Source organism: Pelodiscus sinensis, chromosome 6 (assembly GCF_049634645.1).
Source record: "Pelodiscus sinensis isolate JC-2024 chromosome 6, ASM4963464v1, whole genome shotgun sequence".
Taxonomy (NCBI): Eukaryota; Metazoa; Chordata; order Testudines; family Trionychidae; genus Pelodiscus; species Pelodiscus sinensis.
The window spans coordinates 118,783,484-118,808,797 of NC_134716.1; the positions used below are offsets into that span (position 1 = coordinate 118,783,484).

The 25,314-nt window shown below is 41.5% G+C and overlaps 1 protein-coding gene across 1 annotated transcript in view; it reads left to right on the forward strand.

The window, feature by feature from the left end:
- EPG5 (ectopic P-granules 5 autophagy tethering factor) overlaps nucleotides 1-25,314 on the forward strand; it is an 87,487-nt gene that overhangs the window by 46,234 nt on the left and 15,939 nt on the right. Inside the window, exons 26-37 of the mRNA XM_075932735.1 lie at nucleotides 3,478-3,649; nucleotides 5,575-5,737; nucleotides 7,133-7,275; nucleotides 9,419-9,575; nucleotides 10,720-10,914; nucleotides 11,824-12,037; nucleotides 13,960-14,114; nucleotides 14,264-14,471; nucleotides 15,393-15,468; nucleotides 19,433-19,536; nucleotides 22,002-22,177; nucleotides 24,405-24,590. Of these exons, the coding sequence (XP_075788850.1) occupies nucleotides 3,478-3,649; nucleotides 5,575-5,737; nucleotides 7,133-7,275; nucleotides 9,419-9,575; nucleotides 10,720-10,914; nucleotides 11,824-12,037; nucleotides 13,960-14,114; nucleotides 14,264-14,471; nucleotides 15,393-15,468; nucleotides 19,433-19,536; nucleotides 22,002-22,177; nucleotides 24,405-24,590 (1,949 nt within the window). The remainder of the gene's footprint in view (nucleotides 1-3,477; nucleotides 3,650-5,574; nucleotides 5,738-7,132; nucleotides 7,276-9,418; nucleotides 9,576-10,719; nucleotides 10,915-11,823; nucleotides 12,038-13,959; nucleotides 14,115-14,263; nucleotides 14,472-15,392; nucleotides 15,469-19,432; nucleotides 19,537-22,001; nucleotides 22,178-24,404; nucleotides 24,591-25,314) is intronic.

The window sequence follows — 25,314 nt, forward strand, 5'->3', positions numbered from 1 at the left end:
TCTTGTGGCATCTTAGCCCTAGTCTACACTAGGACTTTGTTTCAAAATAATCCCACCAAGCTTGAATTTATAAGCAGAGCGTCCTCACTGCTAAACCCATTAGTTCAAAAAAACAGGCTGCTTAATTTGAAATTTGTACTCCTGCTTTTCATCAGGAATAACACTAATTCCAAAATAGTTATTTTGAAATAATGGTAGCGTGGACGCTACGGTGCCTCTATTTTGAAATAATTACTCCCCAGAGTAATACAAACTAATTACTTCTCAGTGCTTTCTGGGGCTCTTGAGTCCCAGGCTGCTTGTCCATATTAACAGAGCCTGCCTTGCACTGATTTTGAGGCTTCCTCGTAGCATGGACACTCTAGTTCAAATTTGTTAAATTGGGAGTTAAGTCAAATTTACTAATTTTGAAATAGTTTCCTAGTGTAGACATGGCCTTAGAGACTAGCAAAAATATATAATGAAGTGCGTTTTGCCCACAAAAGCTCATGATACTATATATTTTTATTTTAGCCTTATTGTCACAGGACTACTTGTTTCACATATACAAGTCTTTGAATTCTCCCTACTCCTAAAGTAGCTCTTACCTCTAACACAATGGGCTCATGATAAAGGTGGCTGAATGCCTTCCCTAGAGAACTGGATAGTATACCTGCTTCTGTCAAGAGCTTCTCTGTGATGTTAGTTAGGTCACTTAAATCAGACTTCTTAAAGTTGTCTTTTGTTTTCTGGGTGTCTTGTTCAAATCAGACCCCAGGGTCTCAGGCGCTGAGCAGAGCCATCTGAGCTGAAAAATTTAAAGAAAATTGAAATGTTTATCCATGGTCAAAAATATCTGCAGTTTTCACACTGTTAGAGTATCTCACAACGGAAACTGCCAATCTCAGGTCAGACTGTCAGAATACAGAGGAGACATCACAAACTGGTGATATATTAGTCTACATTAGATTTCACTAAGCCAATAACACGTGCATCCTGGATTACTATATTAGTCTTACCTTGGAGTCACAGTTTCCTAAGGCGCTCTAGTGCATATTACCACCCAGGTAAACTAAATGGGATGAAAGGTATTACAGTGGAACCTCTGAGTTATAAACACACCCATTTGGAACCAGAAGTATGCAATCAGGAAGCAACAGAGACAAAAACTGAAAACAAGTAAAGTACTGTATTAAAGCTAAATTATTATAAAAATATACAAAGCAAAGCTGTAGCCAGTCGATATTCAGTTCTGAACTTTTGAAAGAACAGTCATCACATTCTGTTCAGAGTTATGAACAACTTCCATTACCAAGGTGTTGGTAATTCTGAATTTCTATTGTACAATAGAAATCACCTCACGTTAGGTTGCTCCTAATCCAAGAGGATTGGTCAGTTACCCCAGGTCAGTGGATACTCATGATTTCACACCAAAAACGACACTGGCAGCCAATTTGTTTACTAAACTAACTAAAGATGTATTACCTAAGAAATGAGAATAGTGATAGAGATGCAGCCGTGTTAGTCTGGTGTAGCTGAAACAGAAGACAGAACTATGTAGCACTTTAAAGACTAACAAGATGGTTTATTAGGTGTTGAGCTTTTGTGGGCCAGACCCACTTCCTCAGATCAACAATATGGTTGTGCTGATTTTCTTCCACATCTTGATCTGAGGAAGTGGGTCTGGCCCACAAAAGTTCATCACATAATAAACCATCTTGTTAGTCTTTAAAGTGCTACATAGTTCTGTCTTTTGTTTCAGCTAAGAAATGAGAGTTAGAGAGGTTAAAGCATCTACAACACATGAACAGGTGAGGTCAAGTTTGTAAGTTCAAAATAATAGGAGAGATGTAGTAATCTGCTAGTTTTCCAAAAGTCTTCTCAGAGGCTGTGTCTAAACTACATGGCTCCATCGACGGAGCCATGTAGATAAGGGCTGTAGGCAAAGGGAAATGAAGCCGCGATTTAAATAATCGCGGCTTCATTTAAATTTACATGGCTGCCGCGCTGAGCTGACAAACAGCTGATCAGCTGTTTGTCGGCTCAGCGAGCTAGTCTGGACGCTCCCGTGCCGACCTGAAAGCCCTTTATCAACATCCCCGTTATGCCTTGTAGGATGAGGTTTACCGGGGATGTCGATAAAAGGCTTTCATTTTGACAGGGGAGCATCCAGACTAGCGTGCTGAGCCGACAAACAGCTGATCAGCTGTTTGTCGGCTCAGCGCAGCAGCCATGTAAATTTAAATGAAGCCGCGATTATTTAAATCGCGGCTTCATTTCCCTTTGCCAAAAAAACAAATCTACATGGCTCTGTCAACGGAGCCATGCAGTTTAGACGTACCCAGAGTCACATGGGGTAAATTGGGCAATCTCTATCTACTTGTTTAATAATCTACCCTGCTAGACTCCCCTGGATCTATTCTTATATCTGTTTTCCCCAGAAAACAGTGTGTCCAGTGTCTCCATCACAGCATTGGCTTTTTCTTTGTTGACTAAATACAGACTGGGTGTGTGGATTTCCCGTTGTTGTGTACAGTGACCCATACACTCACATTAGCATGCTGGGGAAAGTGGGAAGCGAAGGGAAATCATTTACACTTCCCATGCTCCAATTCTGTTTTATGGGCTGTCTGGGTATAGAGATACACATGGTGCATTTAGATCAGGGCTGGGTAAGATGCAGCCCGAGGGCCGAATCCGGCTTGCCTAACAGTTTGATCCAGCGCGCAGACTGCATCTGGCTGCTTTCTATTTATATCTTGTTGCCCATGCCACCGAATTTCCAGGTGGTGGCTCAGGCAGCAGGATTCTATTTAAATGGCTCACAGTTCACGGTTATGGCACTACCCCTGCAGGAGCTAAAGCCATGAGCCTATTAAATAGCCTTAGTAGTCCCAAGCGGCTGCCAGGCAACATGGTAGTGGCAGAGCCAGGATCTGTGAGCTCTTTGCTGTGTTTTTAACACAGAGGCCAGTCCTCAGTCCCGCCCCTTCTGCCAAAGGCCCCTCCCCTTCTTGGTGTTGAGCTGGCCCATGACCGCATACCAAAATTAATTAAGCGTCCCCCCTGCAAAAATGATTGCCCACCCCTTATTTAGATACAGCAGTCAAAGCAATCTTTCATTAGTTTTCACGAAATTTACATACCAAACATCTCTTCTCGGCAGTAATATGTACTTTTGATCTTCAATTAACTAAGTACAGGGATATACATAATGTAAGGCAACCAACAAGTAAATGTAATTACTGGGCATGTGCCATGTAAATGTAATGTCACAACACCTCCTTTTGTTCTGTTCTAACAAGTGAATTGGCCTATGCCTACAAGCCCACTTAACATTTTCTTTGCTATTCATACACAAGTGATTTGGCCTACAGCTTTGATCAGAGCTGATCTGTCAGCATCACAAGCAGTGCTAATCAGATTGTTTTTATGCTCAGATTGTGTCCTAAATGTTTTTCTTTGAGTGACAAAAATTGCCCCTCCTTTCTTTTCCAGCCAAAGAGAGAATAATTAGTAATTTGAAGAAGTTTGATGCACCAAAACCACCTCTTCTCCTTCAACCAGTGAAACCTCCTGTGCCTGTTATTTCCTCTGCCAGTCTAGTAAGTCAGAAAGAAGCAACACAGCTTGTACGTAGGGACCTTATCAACCTGCAGCAACATGCCAAGTAAGATTTAGCTATGTTTTTTCTGCTCTGCTGGTATGTTCAAATGACATCTGAAACAGCCTTCTTGTCTGTATTATTAGCATGATTAGAAAAAACAGAACTTATTACTGACCTAGTGTATGTTTTTTCTTGTAGGTTGCATGATTATTTAATTGATATAACTAATTTAGAACAAGAACTAACTACTAAGATTTCTTATGTACCCTGAAAAAGAGTGGAACAGTCACCTCATTCTAATTAAGTCATAACCTATTCTTGCTCTAGCTTGTTATAGTCAGTAATTAGTTAATTAATCCTTTTACGCAAGTCATCCTACTGTGTATTCCATTTCTTGCAATGGAGCCTGCAAGAGGAAAATCTGACCTCAAGTGCTGGTAGCTTTATACATTGTTTTTGTACAGACTATTCTGTCACCATTCTCATAACAAAATGCAGCTGAAGTATGTTGAGTTTTAACAAAGGGAATAAATGAATAATAACCCTGTTTAGCAATTCAGAAACAATATTGACTTGGTCACATTTATAATGTGCAAATAGATTAAAATCCAGACCAGTTATATATACTTATTGCTTTAATAGTGCAAATTTCACAAAGCTAATTAAATTATTGAGCCAAATCAGCAGAGAAGAATAATTTAATCAGAAAAATGTGAATGGTAATTGGGAAATAATTTAAAAACATTTTACTAGGTGACCAAAAAAGCCACAGTCTTTGAGGCCATATTGGGTAAAACAAAACAATGCAAAAAGCCTGCTTTAGAGGAGAAATGAAGGCAAATGGAAAAATTGAAGAAAAACATAAGAGAAGAAATGAGATTGATAGTAATGAATATAAATCAAAAGTTAGTAATAGTAGACAATTGACATGGGAAGCAAAGGACTATAAAGAGAACTCCTATGACAAAGGGACTGCAAAAAGAATTTTTAGAGCAGCGGGAAAGTTCCAGAAGAAAAGCTGATGTGACAATTAAAAAAAAAAAAGGTTAACAGAATGGTCAAGGCAATTATAGGCTTGTCAGTCTGACATCAATCCTGGGCAGAATAAGGGAGCAGTTGATACAGGACTTGATTAATCCACTATGGAATTGCTAATCATTGTGGATTTAGGGAAAATAGATCCTATAAAACTAACTTGCTGTCTGTTTTTTGTGCGGGAGAGGCATGAGATTACAATTTTCATTGATTAGAACAATAGTGTTGATGAAATATAGTTAGACTCTGACTAACTACTGCCCATTTTGATTAAAAAAACACCTGGAATGATATAAAATTACAGGGTCCACATTAAATGGATTAAAAACTGTCTGATAGGTCTCAAAATATAATTCTTAATGGGGAATCATCCTCAGGCAGATTTTTCTGGTTCTTGCCCCTATACGCCTTAACATTTTATCAATGGAAGAAAATATAAAAGCATTACAGATAATATTTGCAGAGAGCACAAAAATTGGGGGAGAGGTAAATACGAAGAAAAGTCACTGATACAGAGCAATCTGGATCACTTGGTTAAGTGAGCACCGGCAGCATATTTGCACAGCTCAATGTACCTCTTTTTCACTGTCGCCTTGCTGAAACGCTGTAGGGCTCCAGCACGTGGAACTTCCCCCTCCTGCCAGGTCTCCTGCGCACACCTCTCCCGTGTGCAGGAGAGGAACCAGAAGTATATGGATGCACTGCAGGGGAGGCTGAGGGAAGTTTTTAAAGTTTCATAGCCACTGGACCCGCTGAGGGCTGGATTAAATTGTTTGGCAGGCCAGATACAGCCCGTGGACCAGAGGTTCCCCACTCCTGATCTAGAGTGATAGTAAAGTACCTTTTTCTTGTAAAACCCATAATCCTGCAGTCATGGTATTTCATGCTGTTAAAATTTCTAATATTCAGCTTTGTACTAAAGGTTTTGCCAATTTCTTGTTTATATTTTGCAGAATTGCAGCTTTCCGGGAGACCCAGCAGGTTGCTCTTGACAGTGAAATATTGGACACGATGCCCAAACTCTATGTCAACAGGGAAGACCAGATTACCTTTGAGCTGAAGTGTCCGGGTACTTCAAATAAGAGCTGTCAGGGTGCAGCTCTTGTCACGGTCCAGGTTAGAGGTCTAATTTCATATCCTCCAGCTTGGTGGTCCCAGAACTTTTGAGAATTGCTCCCACCTTTACCCTGTCTGCACACCCTGGAGTCAGAGGGGCCACAGTGACATGGACACAGAGTCAACCCTACTAGTTCTGGTGCCCTACAGAGCCCGAGCACCAGTATCCCTTCAGCGGCAGAGTTACCTGTAAGCTGTGCGCATGGGCAGCTGAGGAAAGACTCAGATGTCACCCAGCTGATTAGCAGAGTGATCACAGCTAGTTTTTTTTTGTCCCTACTGGTGGTGCACATTTGTACATGCCTCGGTGCACATCATAATTTATTCTGCACATGTATAGAAAAGACTAGAGGGAACATTGCCCACTGGGAGGAGGGCGGCCATTCTGGGGGTGAAATAACTGTGCTTGGGATAGTGTGTGTGTGCGGTGGGGGAGGGACAGGCCGAGAACTGTGGGGGGCAGGATCTGGACAGAGAGTTTCTTAGTCTGTTCTAATAGTTTAGGCTTTATCCATTTAGTTATTGATATTTAAATATACTAACTAGAGGGTGAACCTTCCTGGTCTTGCACCCTGGGGAACTGACCAGTCTCAAACCAGGGAATTTGCCAGACCAGGGCAAGTCAATGCTACCTGGGGTTCCCCTTTCCTCCTGCTGTCTGGGGTGCCACTTCTGCCTAGGACTCTGCTTTTTCCAGGCTGCCCTGATTTCCCCCCACTTTCCCCCAGTGGCTGGGGGCTCTTATTTCTCCTGACCTTTGGGCGCTCTGCTTTCCCTTGGAGGCTCTGCTGTGCCAGGGGCTCCATTGCTTCCAGCCACAGGGGGGCTCTGCTGCTCCCCACTCCAAGGGCTTCATTTTCATCCCACAGCCAGAGTCTATGCTGGCCCATCCCTTCTCCACAGCAGCGGCCGTGGGATTCGCTGCTCCCTGCCACTGGGGGCTCTGCTTTCCCCACTACTTTGGCAGTGTTCCTGGCCCCAGCCTGTTGGCTTGTCCCTGTGAATGCTTCAGTAGGGTTGCCAACGATCCTGGACCAGGGGTGTTGCTGAACTAAGGAAGTCCAGATCAGAGAGGTTCAACCTGTAGCAGAACATAAATTATATAACCACATGATCATTAACTGTGGGAAAGGCCAAGATGTGTCCGCTTGATTCTATAGATTCAAGACATGCCCTAGACCCGAAATCAGGAAGTCCTCTGTCTTCAGGGCCTTGCTTCTGGGTACCAGTTTCTTTTTACTGTTTGTTGTGAGGGAAGGGAGAATTTTAGAAAAACTTGTTTTATATAAAAAACAGGACTACGTTGTTTTAGCTACACCAGGCTAACACGGCTACATTTCTATCATTGTTTTATAAAAGTCCTTAACTTTTAGTAACTGGTTCTATCTTCCTTAGTTTGAAGGGAAGCATAAAAATGAAGCAGTCAGCCAGCAACTTCATGCTTTGCGTAAAGAAGTAAAACTACTGCAAGCAGAAGCCACAAAGCCACCTTCTCTGAGTATTGTGGAATCGGCTGTACACGTGGAAAACTTTATAACGTAAGTTACAGTTACTGCAATGCATAATAGTGTTTTACAATAAGAATTTGGCTTTCTCATTGTAAAACAGGCAAAATTGGAAAAAAGGCAAAATCTGTTTCATGCTTTTGCAATGCCCACCAATGTAAGTCATGAGCAGGGTTTGGACCCTCAGGCTTACTGATTCATAACACAAACCTCTGTCATGTGAACTCTGTGTTTTGGCAGCAGTAGTAGACTCTTATCCAGCCCCTAGAATTGCACTTTTATTGTACTCTGCCACAGTATAATTATTGGTTTCTAATTCATTTGCTAAAGCAAATCGCAGCACTTTTTGTGCAATGACACTGGTGCAATAAATATCACAGCAAAATTTTACAACATTTAGATCTTCCATGAACTAAAAATAGATGTTTATAATGTCAGTGTTTATGGACTCAAGAATGCTTTGATACTCAGGACTATGGTTTCCTCCAGCCTCTTTGACACCAGCTTTCCAAAACGTTTGAGTGCATAATGCAATGGAAGAGGTCTTTGTAATTCAGTCTGATGATGACTGAATTAATAGGAAGTATACCTCCTTTTGAAAACCTTGTTGCCCTGCATATCCTATATAGTGTAGTTCTACTCTGTCAAGTTTCTGTAAAAGTTGGTTTGTATCTTAACTGATTCCATAAAAACTATACAAATGTTTTTCTAAATTCCAGTCCTGCACGCTCACTTTAGGATTCTTCTTCCAGATTGTCATAGGTAATGCATTCTGCAGGCAAACTTAATCCTTTGCTTTATACCTATACAACTCCATTGTCTTGTCATATTGCCTGTTGTGATACTGGTGCAGTCCCATTGACTTCAGAGTGTTTGCCAAGCTGTGGCTTATTGGAACTCAGTAAACAATTCTGTGGATGATGCACAAGAACAGATTCCTAGTTTCCAACGCAAGTCATCTAGTCTGACTTCCTCTATAACAAGGACCATAGCATTTTCCCAAAATAATTCCTAAAGCTGATCTTTTAGAAAAACATCCCGTCTTGATTTAAAAATGGCCAGTGATAGAGATTCCACCATGACCATGGCTATATGTGTTCCACCGGTTAATAACCTCACTGTTAAAAAACTGACTCCTTATTTCCAGTGTGAATTTGTCTAGCTTCAATTTGTAGCTTCTAGCTTGTTGGCTTATGTTATATTTTTTCTGCTGGATTGAATTAACTCAAATATATTCTCCATATAGATTATGGTGAAATCTTTCCTTAAACTTCTCTTTATTAAGCTAAATAGATTGAACTCCTTGCATCTAACAAAAGGCAAAACTATGTAGCACTTTAAAGACTAACAAGATGGTTTAATAGGTGATGAGCTTTCATGGGCCAGACCCACTTCCTCAGATCATATTCTGGAAGAGAATTGGCATGACCATATATTCCAAAGGAATACGTCATACCAATTCTCTTCCAGAATATGATCTGAGGAAGTGGGTCTGGCCCATGAAAGCTCATCACCTATTAAACCATCTTGTTAGTCTTTAAAGTGCTCCATAGTCTGATCTTGCTAAAACAAAAGGAAAAACTAACACAGGTACCTCTCTATTACTATTCTTTGCATCTGTCACTTTTAAGGCATATTCTGTAATCCTTAAATCAGGTGTGGGAAACCTAAGGCTTGCCTGCATCTGGTCCCGGAGGCTGGATCACACAAAACCTACTAGCCTGGGCCCAACTGATTTTTCTGTGGGTCAGTGGCCTCTGACCCAAGAAAGGTTCCCCACACCTGCCTTAAATCATTCTTATAGCTCTGCTTTGAACCCTCTTCAATTTACCAACATCCTTCTTGAATTGTGGACACTAGCACTAGAGGCAGTAGCCACATCAGTGTCTGATGCAGAGGTAATGCTGGAAATTTAAGGTTAACAAGTAAAGTGCAATAAAATCTTTTGGAAAATAAAATGGCTTTGTCTGACTCTTGTTACAGAGGGGGTCTGTCAAGATCTAAGGTGCTAATTCTACATACTGAAACCATTTTTCAAGGAACAGCCACTTTTAAAAATTCCTCCCAAACCAAAAGGCCTCCCTTTAATACATAAATACTAGCCATAGAAATGTGATTTTTGTTATGGATGATCATTTGAATATATATTACTAGTTTTATCTTCCGTTTTTTGCAGAGCCTTAATAAATATTTACAAAGTGCAGCCTTCATCTAGAATTCAGAAAGTTGGAATTAGTTTGTTCTTTGCAGTAATAGATTTTGTTTGTGATGAAACTCAACGCCATCCACCCACAAGGCAATTCTTTACCTCCTGCATCGAGATCCTAGGCCAAGTAAGTTCATTCTCTGTGCTCTAATTCTTCATGCTTTATAATTTTTTACTTCCATTTGCTTAGAGATATTTGAGATCTAAAATAAATACGGAAAAGTCTGGGAATTCATAGCTAACTATGCCACTCATTCTCCTACCAACATATTGTAAAACACCTCAGAAGTGTCACACATAAGCAGTTGAGACTAGCTATTACAGGCTCGTTGTGGGAAGAAAATGATTGAGTTAAGTAGTTAAGTCTGGATTTTCAGTTTGTCCTTTGAATTCCAGGTAGCTGCAATGTTTGCAAGGGCATTTTAGCATTTTGGTTCATTGATTGACTGTTCTCTTGCTTTAATGCATGTGGCCATCACCATACCTTTGTCACCATCCGCTTAAACTGTTACAATATGCTTTATGTAGGCTACCAGTCAGAAGATACTGCTGGTGTAAAACGTAATTCTTGCTACTTGGTAGCGTTAAGTGTAGGGAGCGTATTATACCAGTGCTGCTTATGAACACCCAGGTGCAAATCATGGTGTTTGCTGATTTATTAAACCCAGCATAGTTTGGATTCTAGTACCACTTTCTTTATACACCACTGTGGCATTTGAGGTCAGCTAATGTGTGCTTGTTAGCAGTACCTACATTTTAAATGAATGGTGACAGGAGGAAGGACTCTTGAATCAGGAATTACTTTGCTCTTGTTGTCCCATCTGAGACAGAATTTTTGACTTCTAAGACCTAAGTGTAAGACTTTTCTGGACACATGGGCTTTTGGTAAGGGCAGTGGTAGAACATGCTTATTTTACAAATGGATTTTGGAGGAGGGTGTTTCTGTTACTATGTTTGTTTGTCTGTGTTACTGGGAGCCCCAATCATAGTGCAGGATCCTAGTGTCTAGATTCTGGATAAAAAACAGAACAAAAAAGACAGTCCCAACACCAGAGAGTTTACAATCTCGGCTCAGTTTGTATTGAATTTTAAGAATACTTTTTATGCATGCTCAAAGACAGGTTGATGGTGTATTTAAATAGACGCAAACGGGGTTATTTGTTTTTGAGAGAATCCTAGTCCAACTGAATTCTCTATCCCCAAAAAGCCTGCTGTAAAGAGTGCAACTACATTCTCCAGGAATTATTTAATTACATGGTCTCTCTTTTAAGGTATTTATCAGCGGGACAAAATCTGAATGCAAATTAGTTCTTGAAACAATCCTACAGAATCGAAGACTCTGTAATCTGCTCTCTCCCTACTTCACTCCAGTTGCCTCTCCTGATGAATTTGTAAATCTGTATGAAAAAGTTGTGGTGTTTCTGGGTGATGACAACAGTGATGTTGTTTTCATGTTGCTGACAAAGGTAACATGCTCTTGAATGCTCATAAAATAGTGTTATCTGGGTTGTGTCTCAGGACTGTTTTCCTAAAGAATATTAATTGAGACTGATAGAGAAATAAATACAAATCTGACTTTTTAAAGTAGTAGTGATGAATTAGTTGTTAGGAGTATACTGCAAATACAGAACAGCTCTTAATGTGGCTACATTGAATTGGGGATGGATTTGAAGACTACATAGGGGACTATAAAGATACAATTTCCCGTCCCGTCATGGGCAGCAGCGGTACATGTTTTCCAGTGCTTCCCTTTCAGTATGACCCCAAGCTCAGAAGTAAGGCAAAGGAAGGTTTGGTCATCTTGGTGCCTCTGAAGAGGTAACCCCTAAGGGAGCCAGCCAGTCAGTCCCATTGTGACAGCAGTGTTAGAGACACAGACACATGGCCATGGGAACATGTTGATTGCCCCAACGCACTTCATGGAGGCAGCCAAGCAACTACTGGGTGAACATTATGTTCAGTCACTACTGAGCTAGATTGGATTTGAACAGATAACCTGTAACCTAGACCAATACTGTGCCCATTTTCCAACTTATGAGCCATGCAGTCAGTCCCTCTTGTCCCTGCTCGTACTTTTAGAAGCCCCGATTAAACAAGGCACGTGACTTTCAGCATGGGGGTTATATACCTTGCTGAATCAGAACCCAAATCAGGACAATAAATTCCCAAGATTGGGCATTGGTATGTAGCCTTAGGGAGCTTGATTTTTGACCAGTGATAACATGAGCCTGTATGAAAAGGCTTTTCCTGATCTTTCTTGAAACAAAAATATCCTTTTTCTGTCTGAGCAAATCCTTTTTCCTGAAATTTAGCTCTTCAATTAACTCTGCTTTAATGCGCTTCCTTAAACACATACTGCCTCTCTTCTGTTTTAGTTTGACCTCGCACAATGGCTAACCCTCACTAAGCCTCCTCTAGCTGAACGTACCCGGCTTCTGGAGTCCATTCACTTGGCACTCAGCGCCTGTGGCCTGGAGCCTGAAGAAGACATTTTAATGCCATTTAATATTTTCTGCAAGCACTGGACATGTCTCCTCCAGTACCAATTCCCTGACCATTACAGTGACTTTCTAAGACTGCTCATGCAAAGTGAGTATCCGAGAGCACCAGAGCAAGTCTCATCTCTGGTTAATTTTGAAAAAACTGGCATATTGAACTGTACTAGACTGCTTTCAGTGTTTGTAGTTCTAAAATTTTGGACTGGGGTAGGCAGCAGGATTGCAGTATAATTAAACCACTGCAAATACAATATGATTTTGATTTTTTTCACAGTTTAGTAAATACCAAGCTGTGTATATATTTTTCTGATAATCGTATGTTAGCCTACTGAAAAGCTATATTCTCCTTTGTATTGAGATCTGCAGATCTGAGGTGATAGATTCTCAGCTTGTGTTGTTGCAGGGAGGCAAAGCACAGCTTTCTCTTACTGGAAAAGCTGGAATGTTTCATATCACTGAGCCATTTTGCTATCAGTTATGTTGCAACGTGTTTTTAGACATCTTTGGTCTTGCAGTTAAAACTCTGGGCTTGAATCTCACCTATGCCATACATGTCCACAGTGACCTTGGGGAATTCCTTTATCTCGCTATTCCTTAAATCCCCATATGTAAAATGGGGCGATTGTACTCCTTTTCATTCACCCATTGCCTTGTTTGTTAGGTTGTAAACTCTTTAAGGCATCATCTGGCTCTTACTATGACTGCATAATGCCTCCTGCAGTGGGCTCCTAAGGCTTTATAGACTGTAACAAACATAATATGAAATCTGAACATTAAAATACCCCCACATACGGGGAATGGCTTTAAAATCCTGAGATTCAAACAGCCATCTCTGACACAGTTTTGTCATCTGATATATGTCATCAGAGAGTAGTTATTAATGGTTCACAATCCTGCTGGAAAGGTATAACAAGTGGGGTTCTTTAGGGATCAGTTTGGGACCAGCTCTGCTCAGTATCTTCATCAACGATTTAGATATTGGCATAGAAAGTACGCTTATTAAGTTTGCAGATGATACCAAGCTGGGAGGGGTTGCGACTGCTCTGGAGGATAGGATCATAATTCAAAATGATCTGGACAAATTGGAGAAATGGTCTGAGGTAAACAGGATGAAGTTTAATAAAGACAAATGTAAAGTGCTCCACTTAGGAAGGAGCAGTTTCACATATACAGAATGGGAAGCGACTGTCTAGGAAGGAGTATGGCAGAAAAGGATCTAGGGGTTATAGTGGACCCAAGCTGAATATGAGTCAGCAGTGTGATGCTGTTGCAAAAAAAGCAAACATGATTCTGGGATGTATTAACAGGTGTGTGGTGAGCAAGACATGAGAAGTCATTCTTCTGCTTTACTCTGTGCTGGTTAGCCCTCAGTTGAAGTATTGTGTCCAGTTCTGGGCACCGCATTTCAAGAAAGATGTGGAGAAATTGGAGAGGGTACAGAGAAGAGCAACAAGAATGATTAAAGGTCTAGAGAACATGACCTATGAAGGAAGGCTGAAAGAATTGGGTTTTTTTAGTTTAGAAAAAAGAAAATTGGGGAGGGACATGATAGCCGTTTTCAGGTATCTAAAAGGGTGTCATAAGGAGGAGGAAGAAAACTTGTTCATCTTGGCCTCTGAGGATAGAATGACAAGCAATGGGCTTAAACTGCAGCAAGGGAGGTTTAGGCTGGACATTAGGAAAAAGTTCCTAACTGTCAGAGTAGTTAAACACTGGAATAAATTGCCCAGAGAGGTTGTGGAATCCCCATCTCTGGAGATATTTAACAGTAGGTTAGATAAATGTCTATCAGGGATGGTCTAGACAGTTATTTGGTCCTGCTGTGGGGGCAGGGGACTGGACTCGATGACCTCTCGAGGTCCCTTCCAGTCCTAGTATACTATGATTCTATATGCATCAATCTAATGGCAGGCTCCCATGGCTAATACTAGGGCAGAGAAATGAAAGTAACCATTATGATTTTAATGTACTTTTCCTAAATAAAAAGTACCACCCCTTTCTGGTTGTCCTAAGGTTCTTCAGAACAGCTGCTGAGCCCTGACTGTTGGAAGGCATTGCTTAAAACTTTGGGCTGCTGTTCCTCAGAGACTGAACAAAGGGGCAAGGACGACTCCTCTAAGAGTGCAGTACCGCAAAGCTCTGCAAAAATCCTTCTGTCTGCACAACAGGTAGGAAGCTTTCTGGCTGATCTCTGGCGTTTACTGTAATTTTCAGCTGAAATCCATCCCCATTACTGAACAGCAGGATAGCACTGCAACGCTTTCTGCCCTGAGTTAGTATCCTTCTAGTTTGATTCAGAGCTCTCCACTCTCTGCAGGTCACAGAGACAATAGAATGGCTTGGCAAGTCTTTCTGCAAGCTGCGCTTAGCTTCGTTGGATTTCAGGAGCTTTGGCTTGTTTTCAAAGTGGAGTCCCTACATAGCTGAAGTGAAGACATTGCTGGAATATCTTGTGAAACGGCTTATTGATGCCGAGTTAATCGGTTTAGTACAGGAACCAGTAGGCAGCAACAGGATTCTAGCAGGTAATGTGCATAAAAGCAAACTATTTAAAGAGAAAAGATGGATAGCCACAATCCAGTGGTTTAAGATTTTCTGTTGAAGACCTTTGCACTTGTAAATACAATAGATACCCAGCCTTACAAAGATCTTAGCTATGGCTTATGAAATGTGCAAGAATTTAGCTTAGCACCCCAAAGCCAAGCTTCTTAATGAGACTAATTATCTGTAGCTACAGTCAGTGAACCCAGGGAACAAAATCAGCCTGCACTTATCCAGAGTTTGGGAAATTCAGGTTGATCTGTATTTGGCACTTAAAAAAATAGGGCAATGTATCGTGGCAACACTGTCTTCAGTGCTTCACATTGCAGGGATATTGTATAATATCTTCGCCTCTGTACTTAACGTGATGGGAGAACTCTGGATTTACTGCATGAGCTATGTGCCCTGGTCCCAGATTCTCTTCAGATGCATATATGCCGCCTCCATTCAGAGAAAGAAGTGTGGCATTGTGGCCTGAACACATGAGCGGGAACTAGATTCCTCAGTTCTGACAGAGCCCTTTTTTGCCTTTAGGCAAGTCCCTTCATGCCTGTAATTCAGTTGATCTGTAAAAATAGTCTTAATATTTACCTGGCTGGGATTGTGAGATTTAGTAAGGTAATGTTTGTGAAGCCATTGGAAAATGTAAAGTACTTAAGAATTTGCCCATACCAAACTGATTTAATCTGTTTTGCACCTCTTTTGGAGGAAGAGGTTAAGATCTTTTGTCCAGGTTTGGTGGCTCTGTGTAACTTGGTTACATTAATCTGAAAAAGTGGGCCCACGAAAGCTCATGATACCATCTACATGTTTCGTTAGCCTCTAAGGTGCTGCAAGACTATTCATTTTTTTAATGTTTTGGTTACTGTCATTATACTTGAATAATAAAGCTGTGTTTTTTTTAGTGGTGCAGTCCTTGCATTCAACCATCACTGAGCTCTTTAAACCATGGATTCTGGTGTTAAATAAAGATGATGCCAGGTAAACAATAATTCAGTTATATTTTTCATAACTAGCAGGCAGTGCCCCAGGCTTGCTATTATCACCTACCCCCCTCTGTCTGGCCACTTTTGCGGCCTGTGTGTGTGATGACATCATTCTGTTGCCCGGCAGGAAAAACTTGATCTACACAGATTATATGAATTGTTGCTCTTAAAGGGGTATTTTTTCAAAGCGATGGTATCATTGTAATCCTCTGTTTAAGCAGCAAAGCTGCTTATAGTTTAGAGTCATGTCACTGAACAGTTGTGGAACAAAACAATGAACTCAATAGAACATGGCTTTTTATTTAAATTGTTTTAAGGAATTGCACTTAATTTAGAAAATTGCTTGGTGAGAGTCACACATTCCAGTCAATGTTTGACTTGAATTTTGAATAAAACTTGAAAAGACATCTAGCTTATCAGAAGCATGTTGAAAAAGCTCCCCCAGACTAAATAAACTACCTTAGTTGGCTGCCTTTAATTCAGTCTTGGACTAGTAGAAAGGAGCACTGTCAGATTGAGGGGGCCCGGGCAATATTGATTTGCCAGTACCTTGCTACTGTCATGACAAAAGATATTTTGCCATAACGGGACAATCCTTTCTGGATCTTATACACTTGACCCAGCACTGGGATGAACCATAGATGAAAAAAAGAAAAACATAGATGATGGCATTTAGTAGCGGACACAGATTAAAAACTGGCTTCCTAACTACAGTAAACTTCCGATAATCCGGCACCTTTAGGACCCATCGGGTGCCGGATTATCAGATATGCCGGACTATTGGAAGGGGGGGGGGGGCTATGAGGGGTCTGGGGTGGGGGGTGCCACCCCAGACCCCTCATAGCCCCCCCTTCCGATAGTCCGGCTCTGCCCCAGGCGTCCCCGATTCAGCCGCTGCTAGTCAGTTTCAGCAGCGGCTGAATCGGGGACTTCTGGGGCAGAGAAGCTGGGGTGCTGCCAGGTTGGTCCAGTAGCGCGCTGCTCTTCGGCGCTGCGAGACGAACCCAGTAGCACCCTATCTAGCCCAGTAGCCTGTCTGCTGACAGTGGCCAACACCAGCTACCCCGGAGGGGATAGACCGAAGACAATGACCAAGCCATTTGTCTCATGCCATCCATCTCCAGCCTTCCACAAACAGAGGCCAGGGACACCGTTCCTATCCCCTGGCTAATATCACTCCATGGACCCAACCTCCATGACTTTATCTAACTTCTCTTTAAACTCTGTTGCAGTTCTAGCCTTCACAGCCTCCTGTGGCAAGGAGTTCCACAGGTTGACTATTTGCTTTGTGAAGAAGAACTTTCTTTTATTAGTTTGAAGCCTGCTACCCATTCATTTCATTTGGTGTCCTCTAGTCCTTATATTATGGGAACTAATGAAGAACTTTTCTTTTTGCACCCTCTCCACACCACTCATGATTTTATAGACCTCTTATCATATTCCCCCTCAGTCTCCTCTTTTCTAAGCTGAAAAGTCCCAGTCTTTTTAGCTTCTCTTCCTGTGGGACCTGTTCCAAACCCCTAATCATTTTAGTTTCCCTTTTCTGAATGCTTTCCAAGGCCAAAACATCTCTTTTGAGGTGAGGAGACCACATCTGTACACAGTACTGAAGATATGGCGTACCATAGTTTTATACTTTCCCTCCTTCTTCTTCCCCTGGCTTCCCCCTTCCAGCTCCCTCCTCCCAGGTTTCCCCCTCCCCTCTCCCACACTCTCTCTTCCCCTCTCCCACCTCCTTTTCCCAGTCTTCCCAGAGGTTAATCCCCCCTCTCCCCCCCAGTTTGTTAAATAAAGAGAGTTTCTATTTTTGAACATACGTGTCCTTTATTTTTTACATCAGAAAAGGGGCTAGGGAGGGGTAAGTGGAAGGAGGTGAGGGAGGAATGGGGTACAAGCCCCCGATGGGGAGGACTGGGGTGGCTCTGCGGGCTCCTCGGGGTGGAAGCTCTCCTGCAGGGTCTCCTGGATCCTGACAGCCCCCCGATTGACTCCCCCCGGATGGCAGCCTGCGGCAAGTGCAGCCGGGCTGATGGCCGAGTGCTGTGATGTGCCGAGTGTGGGCACTCAGGGCACTCCAAGACAGGACTGCTTTGCTGTCCCTCATCGAGGTAGACAAGCAAGCGGGGAACCCTGAGAACTGTCTGGCCGGGGTGGGGGTCGGGTCCCTTTAAGCACAGCCGTCGGCTAGCCTGAGGCAGCAGCTCCATGCTCTAAGTCCTAACCTGATGCCCTGCCGGTACCTGTTCCGGCCAGCCTTAACTTCGGTTCAGGGTCCACTCAATGTGGACATGCTAGTTCAAATTAGCAAAACGCTAATTCGAATTAGTTTTTAGGTCTAGATGCACTAGTTCGAATTACCTTAGTTCGAATTAACTAATTCGAAATAAGTTAGTTCGAATTAGTGCTGTGGTGTAGACACACCCATACTGATGTCTCCCAAGTGGCTTTTCTGTAAGAAATCCAAATGCCAACTGTAGTTTAAAAAAAAAAACCCTATTGGTATGAATCATCCCTAGCATTATACCTGATGTGGAATATGTGCTTTCAAATACATCTCAGAGTTTTCCCTCGGAGAAGCACTTCTCATGTTAACAAATTAGGTGCAGTTTCCTTTTAAATCCTAAATCTTTTTTAGCTGTGAATATATTTCCCATGCATAATTGAAAAGTTGAATATTGCTTGATTATTCTCATAGACTCATAGACTTTAAGGTCATAAGGGAGCATCTAGTCTGACCCCCTGCACAATGCAGGCTACAGAATCGCACCCACCCACTCCTGGAATAATCCTCTCACCTATATCTCAGATATTGAAGCCTTCAAATAGTTTAAAGACCCCAAGATGCAGAGAATCCTCCAGCTGTGATCGGTGCCCCATGCTGCAGAGGAAGGCGAAAAAACTCCAGCGCCTCTGCCAGTCTACCCTAGAGGAGCATTCCTTCCCGACCCCAAATATGGCAGTCAGCTGAACCCTGATCATGTGGGCAAGACTCACCAGCCAGACACCCCACCCAGGAAAAGTTCTCTGTAGTAACTCCTATCATCCTTCTGTAGGTTGGCACTTGTAAAAGAGATCTGGCTCAGGTGACTAGATCGTACATTTACAGGTTTGACACTATCTACTTGGGTGTAAATAGAGATATTAACAGTTTCCCCAGCCTTTGGTATTCAGATTTACACATCAAATACTATGACTGGGACACATCCAGCCTGATTTAATTAGCTTCATTAACACAGGTCCTACAATTGACTGGTAACTGCTTTTGCTGTTATATATACTCTGGATTCTATAATTTCCACTCCAACACATCTGATGAAGTTGGTTTTACCCACAAAAACTCATGCTTTAATATGTTCGTTAGTCTCTGAGAGGGTGTCTACACAACATCCCAAGCTCGAAATAAGATACACAGTTTGCATAACACAAATTGCATCTCTTATCTCAAATCTATTTCGAAATAGCTTATTTTGAAATTTGGTTCATCTACACAGTGCCAAATTTTGAATTAACGTACTATTTCGAGCCATTCCTTATCCCTCATGCAACGAGGTTTACCAGGATGGCGAAATAGCGCATCTGTTATTTCGAAAAATATTTCAAAATAATGGGCAGCTTGTGTAGATGCGGGGTAGCTATTTTGGGATACCAGAGGCATCCTGAAATAGCTGTGCAGTGTAGACAGGACTGCCACAGGAGTATTCTTTGTTTTTAGGTAGTACTTTGTGGACCTCAAAGGTCGCTTTACTACAGCCCCCAAATGTGTACCTGTTCCATGCAAGGAATGGATGAATGTAGAAGGTTGAGTTGGAATGGAATGCACACGCTTGTAATATTCCCGTCCAGGTGCCATTCATATGCTAGATTGGCATGTGTGGATATTTCTAAATTATATAAATCTTTTTTCCCTGTGATGTCTTGTTAAAGTCAATGATACAACTTCATTGTTTGTGTTTTTGAAGTAAACTGCAATGCTACCCCTGGTTGGAGAGTGACACTCCTATAGCTGCCAGCATGGTTCACTTGTTCACAGACTGTATAGAGGTTTTACACCAAAGCTTTAAAGGTAGGTGAAATCCAGGATGTATGCAATCCTTGTTTCTGCGCAGTTGCACTTTCTGCTCTAGCAGCTCAAACAGTATTTTGGGTGGATGTGTTTGATGGGTATGAGTTTCTAGCCAAGCTTATAACCTTTTGTTACAAGCGCTGTCCTCTGACTCATTCATGAAATGAGAAGGGGTTTGGTGGCATGGACAGAGAAGATGGGGTAGATTTTTAGAAAAGTTAGAGAGGGTAAAGTAAAAGTTTTGGCAAAGGGCCTGGATGTGTGATGAGGAGAGGAGGGATTTAAAACCAACCAAAATATTTCTAGTTGCAGAAGCAAATGCACTTTGGGGAACTTCCTGTCTTGGTCAGAATCATTAACAGGTATTCTCAAATAACAGATATTGCTGCATTCTTGAATACCCCACTAGAAGGCACTAAAGGTGCTGCAATGCCCAGATTGGTTTTCTGAAATTTTCATTACTCATTTGAGAATTGGGAGGGTTCAGGATTAGCAGGGTGGTTCATGGGCACATGTCATGAAGGTGGCAAAGCAGAAGGCTTAACAGGGTAGTGATTCAGGTGTTGTCATTAGGTGAGGGCTGGGAGTCAGAAGGGTTTGGGGCAGGTTTTGAGTGATTAGTGTTTCCTGTTATGGGATTCCTGGCAAGCCATTGAATGAGAGAGGTCTTGGGTATGTGCAAGGACTGCTGGACACATGCATACAAGTGTTTCTGGGTCCGAACCATAGCAACATGGTAATTTTACAAGGACATTCCAGTTGGACAGCCACAGAATAGATGGCAGCAGCTCTAGGTAAAATAGGGGTCTTGTTTGTTTCAAAACTTTGTGCGTAACTATACTGCTGATGGAAGGAACGCGATTGAGCATCCTGAATACTCAACTCCTCTGTCTGTCAACAGTGCACATTAGTCTACTAGTATCTTTCAACCCCTCATCTGGAGAGACAACATTTGTCCTGGTGTTTTTACATACATCTAAATGCTTGTCCACTAGCAATGGAGCTGTCATCACTAATCCATATTACATGTGCCACTGAACAGCCATCGCACATTAATAACTTGCAGTAACGGAGCTGAATTCAGACTCGTGACAGTAGAAATTCAAGAAAAATATCTTGTGATGCCTTTGACAGTTTCCAAATTCTTGAACAGTTTTGAAAGGAGTCACAGAACCAGTTAACTACTTTCAGAAAGAAGTGTATTATAACCATGGATCCTAGTTTTCCAGTAAGAAATACATAAAAACCTGTATTTCTGCAGTTAAAAAGAAATAATGAATTTTAGTCTCCCTAGCTGCAATATATATAGGTACCGGTTGAAGACGATGTTTTATGGATATATTTACAGTTGTAAAACATGGAATGATCCACACCATGCATTGTTTCTTTACTTGCTCCAAAAAGGTAGCCAAGTTAGTCTGTAACTAGAAAAACTTAAAAAACAATGAATAGTCTAGTAGCACCTTAAAGACTAACAAAACATGTAGATGGTGGTATGAGCTTTCGTGGGCACAACCCAGTTCCAGTCATCTGAAGAAGAGGGTTATGCCCACGAAAGCTCATAATATCAGCGACATGCTTTGTTAGTCTTTAAAGTGCTACCAGACTATTCATTGTTTTTTTAAATGTTTCTTTACTGTTGTTGATAGCTCTGCTGTTTCCACCTCTTGTTTTTGTTTCCTTTCTTTCAGTTTGGTTAGTGCTTTCTATGTGTTCTACAATGGTCTGCCTTGCTACATGCAGTACAGAACAGCAGATTACCGTCAACATGAAATTTGTCCTTGCAAAACTCAGTGACATGATCTTTAGGAGTGATTTTTAAAGTTTTTGGCATTTTATTCTTACATTTATTTACATCTGTAGTGAAATTTGAGATGCATTAAAATATAAACCTCTACATGCCATTGAATAACCTCTATATGCTTAATTTATTAGACTATATTTAGCTATGGAAATTTAAAGTGCATTAAAAAATTAACCACAAGAAGGGGCAGTTCTGCACATTAAGTGACACTGGTACGTTCAGTAAAATGTAATGAATAGTTAATATATGTTTTTATTTGTTCACACAATATAAAAACTAAAAATGTTCTGGAAAATGCAAATTCTACATTTTCCCATTGCAAACAGATTTCTAAGATCCCTAATTATAACTCTTGTTGTCCAGTTAACTTTTTTTTTCAAAGTAAATGATGTTCAGTAGAAGAATAGAAATAATATTAGAATAAGAATATTAGAAAATATTCTTATATATTTTTTGTATTAGAAAAATAAGAATAGAAATAATAGAAATATTCCTGAGTAATAGAAACAAAGAAAGATTAGAAAATGTCCTTTTTCTTTGAATGTTATGTCCTTGGAAGAACTTATACTCACTAAATGTCCCCTTTATAGTCAGATTTGTCCCTGTTTGGCTAGATTTCCCAGGAGCTGTGTTTTAAATGGACTGTTTCCTTTTAATCTAGATAAGTTGTTGCCAAGCCACCGTGGGGCTCTCTGGTTACATCTGATGCATTATTGTGACTCATGTACAGCTCCCAAAATGCCAGAATTTATTCTCTATACTTTCCATGCTGAGTTCAGCAGACTTCCATGGAGAGAGATGCACCCAGATCAGATGCTTATGGAAGAATTCTTTAAAGTAAGCACCTAATGCGTATTGAAATAAGACCATTTATATTTCAGTTAATTCTGTCTTTGAAATTAAATGGATGTGTGCTTCCATTTGTTTAGCCAAAGAGTACATCAGATCGGCTTATTGTAGAATCTGCAGGTTGCTAATACAATATATTATTTATAATTATTAATAATATAATAATTCCATAGCATGGTATTAAAACCATGGAATTCATTTATGCTGATATGGCCATCAGCAATACTATCAGAGCCCCTGCATTATCTATAGCCCACTACAGTAGTTGGGCATCTCACAGCCTTTAATGTATTTATCCTCAACCTCTTGGATGATTGAGCCCAAGTCTCCCCTGGCCCAAGCTCTAACCACTTCATCACTTCCTTTCCTCTAGTATTATTTATTTGCATTGTGAGTAGTGCCTGTATACCAGGGGTGGGCAATAATTTTTGTCCAAGGGCCACTTCAAAATTTTTTGAAGGAGCTCTGGGCCACCCTGGAAGGGGCGGGGCCTAAACAGGCAGGGGTGGGGCCTAAACAGGCAGGGACAGGGCTTCCCCACCCCCATGCCCTGGAAGAGGCTTCCCTATCCCCTTTTGCTCACCCCCGATGTAAGCCCTAGTCATGAACTCATCATACTAGGTGTTGTACAAACACAGAACAAAACAATGGTCACTGCCCCAAAAAGCACACTATATGAAGAGAGACAATGGGTAGATACAACAGAAAGAATGGAGCACAGTGAAACAGTGCTGGTCAGCATGATAGGTAGTGGCCACCAGGGCCAGTCCTAAGCAATTGGCGGCCCGAGGCAAACCAGGTTTGCCTTTAGGGTTACAGATGGTTTCAAAAAAAGTTTATTAATCAAAGCAAAAAAAAAAAAAAAAGCTAAGAAGGTTGGGCCAAAATGCGGTCATAGCCTTCCCCTAAGACCAGTTCTGGTGGCCACAGTGTACCAGCTGCCTATCCATTGTCACCAAGGACTGAGATATTAAACTTTCTTAGGTCTTATCTTCACGGAAGATAAAAATCATTCTTTCGGAATTTGATTTAGCGAGCCTAGTTAAGACTCGCTAAATCGAATTCAGAGGGTGCCCCCCCACTAGTGGCTAGTACTCCTGCTCTCTTGCCGCCAAGGTGCCAAGGAGGGCTTAAGGTAACTTCAGCTATGTATTCTATGCAGTTGGAAGTGCGTATTCTCAGCTGAGCTTCCAGGTTTAGTGTAGACCTGGGGTTAGAATTGATTTTGTCAGTACAGCTCTGATCTTCCAGGTACTTGCCCCATGAACAGTTTATAAAAGAATTTCTAGACAAGTGGGGAGCTTGAGAAAGAATGGTAATGTACTGAATGTTTCCCAAAAAGCTGACTCAATCATTTTGTTTTATAATGAATAATTAACATGACTCAGGGAAATAAGTATCTCTATGTACACAATGTGTGAAGTATAAGACCAGTATTATGTTAACTAAAATGATCACTGTACTTCCATTTTTAGTTGATTGCTTCTGATTTTCACCCTAGAATTATAGTACAGGTTGAACCTAAACTGGGACTCTCTGGTCCAGCAACGGACCACAGATGTTCTTGGACCAGAGAGTCCCGGTAGCTGGGAGTTTGGTGGCTGGGAACCCAGCTGTGCCGGGTACTGGTGGACCAATGGCTGAGAGGCTGGTGGCCAGACCCAGGAATGGAGCCAGGCAAGGGGCCCAGTGGCGGGGGGAGAGGGAGTGTCAGAATTGACCTTTTCTGGTCCAGAAAACTCCCTCGTTTGGGACCAGTCAGATCCCAAGGATGCTGGACCAAGGAGACTGAGCCTACACAGATGGTGGTAGGACTTCAGGATCATTCCTTGAAGGCCCTTCCTGCCTCCCTGTCAGTGTTGCATTGACCAGGCACATCTAAAATTGTTACAGAACTTTTTGGTCTTCCCCAAAGAGAGGTCCAAAATAGCCTGAATATTGCTCCTGGGTTTGGAATAGTCTGAATTTGGTAGCCTTCTGGACATACTGTGAAAGACATTTCTTTGACTGGGGTTTTGGGAGGGCTGAAGGTTATGCTTCCTGGATGATGAAGGGAATTCTTGTAGCTGTCTGGCTGATTTTAGGTACTCTTGAATAGATTATTTAAAGCTTCTGAGATTGAATTGTTTTATTAATGCTGTTAGGGTATCTAAAGTTATAGACAGTGCCTTTTTTAGTTATTTAAATCTAAATAAAGGTGTTTGTCTTCTCCTAGGTTGAAAGAGGCAGCCCGAAGAGTTGTTTCATATTCTTGGGTTCTGTTTTATGTGACGTAAACTGGGTCAGCGTCCTGTCTGATGCCTGGAATCCACAGCCCCATCCTGAAACACACAGTATGATTGTGTGCTTGCTGTATATGGTAGTCCTGTTGGCAAAGGAGGAGCAACTTATAAGCAAAGAGGTAATTTTGAAAAGGTCCAGAGATGGATCAGATTGCCTTGCATTCATTAATTTCTATATTTATTAATTGCCATTACCAGGCAAGCAAGTGTACTGTATTTAAGCCCTGCTTGAGCTGCAGCATGCTGGTAAAAATAAATTCCATGAATTATGTCCAAAACTGGGTACATTGGGTCTCTTCTAGATACATGTGTCCACTATCTGGAGTGGCTCTCAACTGAGGGTGCCTACTTCAGGGAAAACTATCAAAAACCAGGACAGACAGCCCAAACTGTCAGTGTTTTCTGTAATTAGATTTCATCAACCCACTGATAAATGTGAACTCCTGGAGCACTAGTCTTACCAGAGAGTCACAGACTGTCCCACCAGACTGTAGGGTCTATCTTGCCATGCAGACAAACTGAACTTTGTGATAAAAGGTCACTCAAAAACAAAAATCACATCACATCAGCTTTCTCCCTGCCTCAAGGAATCAGATCAGTTGGTACTCTAGGTCTTACCTCAAAGACAATGCCGGTAGCCAATTCTGTAGTAAACTAAGTAAAAGTTTATTGTCTATGAAAAGGAAATGAGTTATTGAAAGGTTAAAGTAGTTAGACTATAAAGGTTAAATCAGGTGACTCACAATTTCAAATAGTGGACTATGTAGCACTTTAAAGACTAACAAGATGGTTTATTAGATGATGAGCTTTCGTGGGCCAGACCCACTTCCTCAGATCAAATAG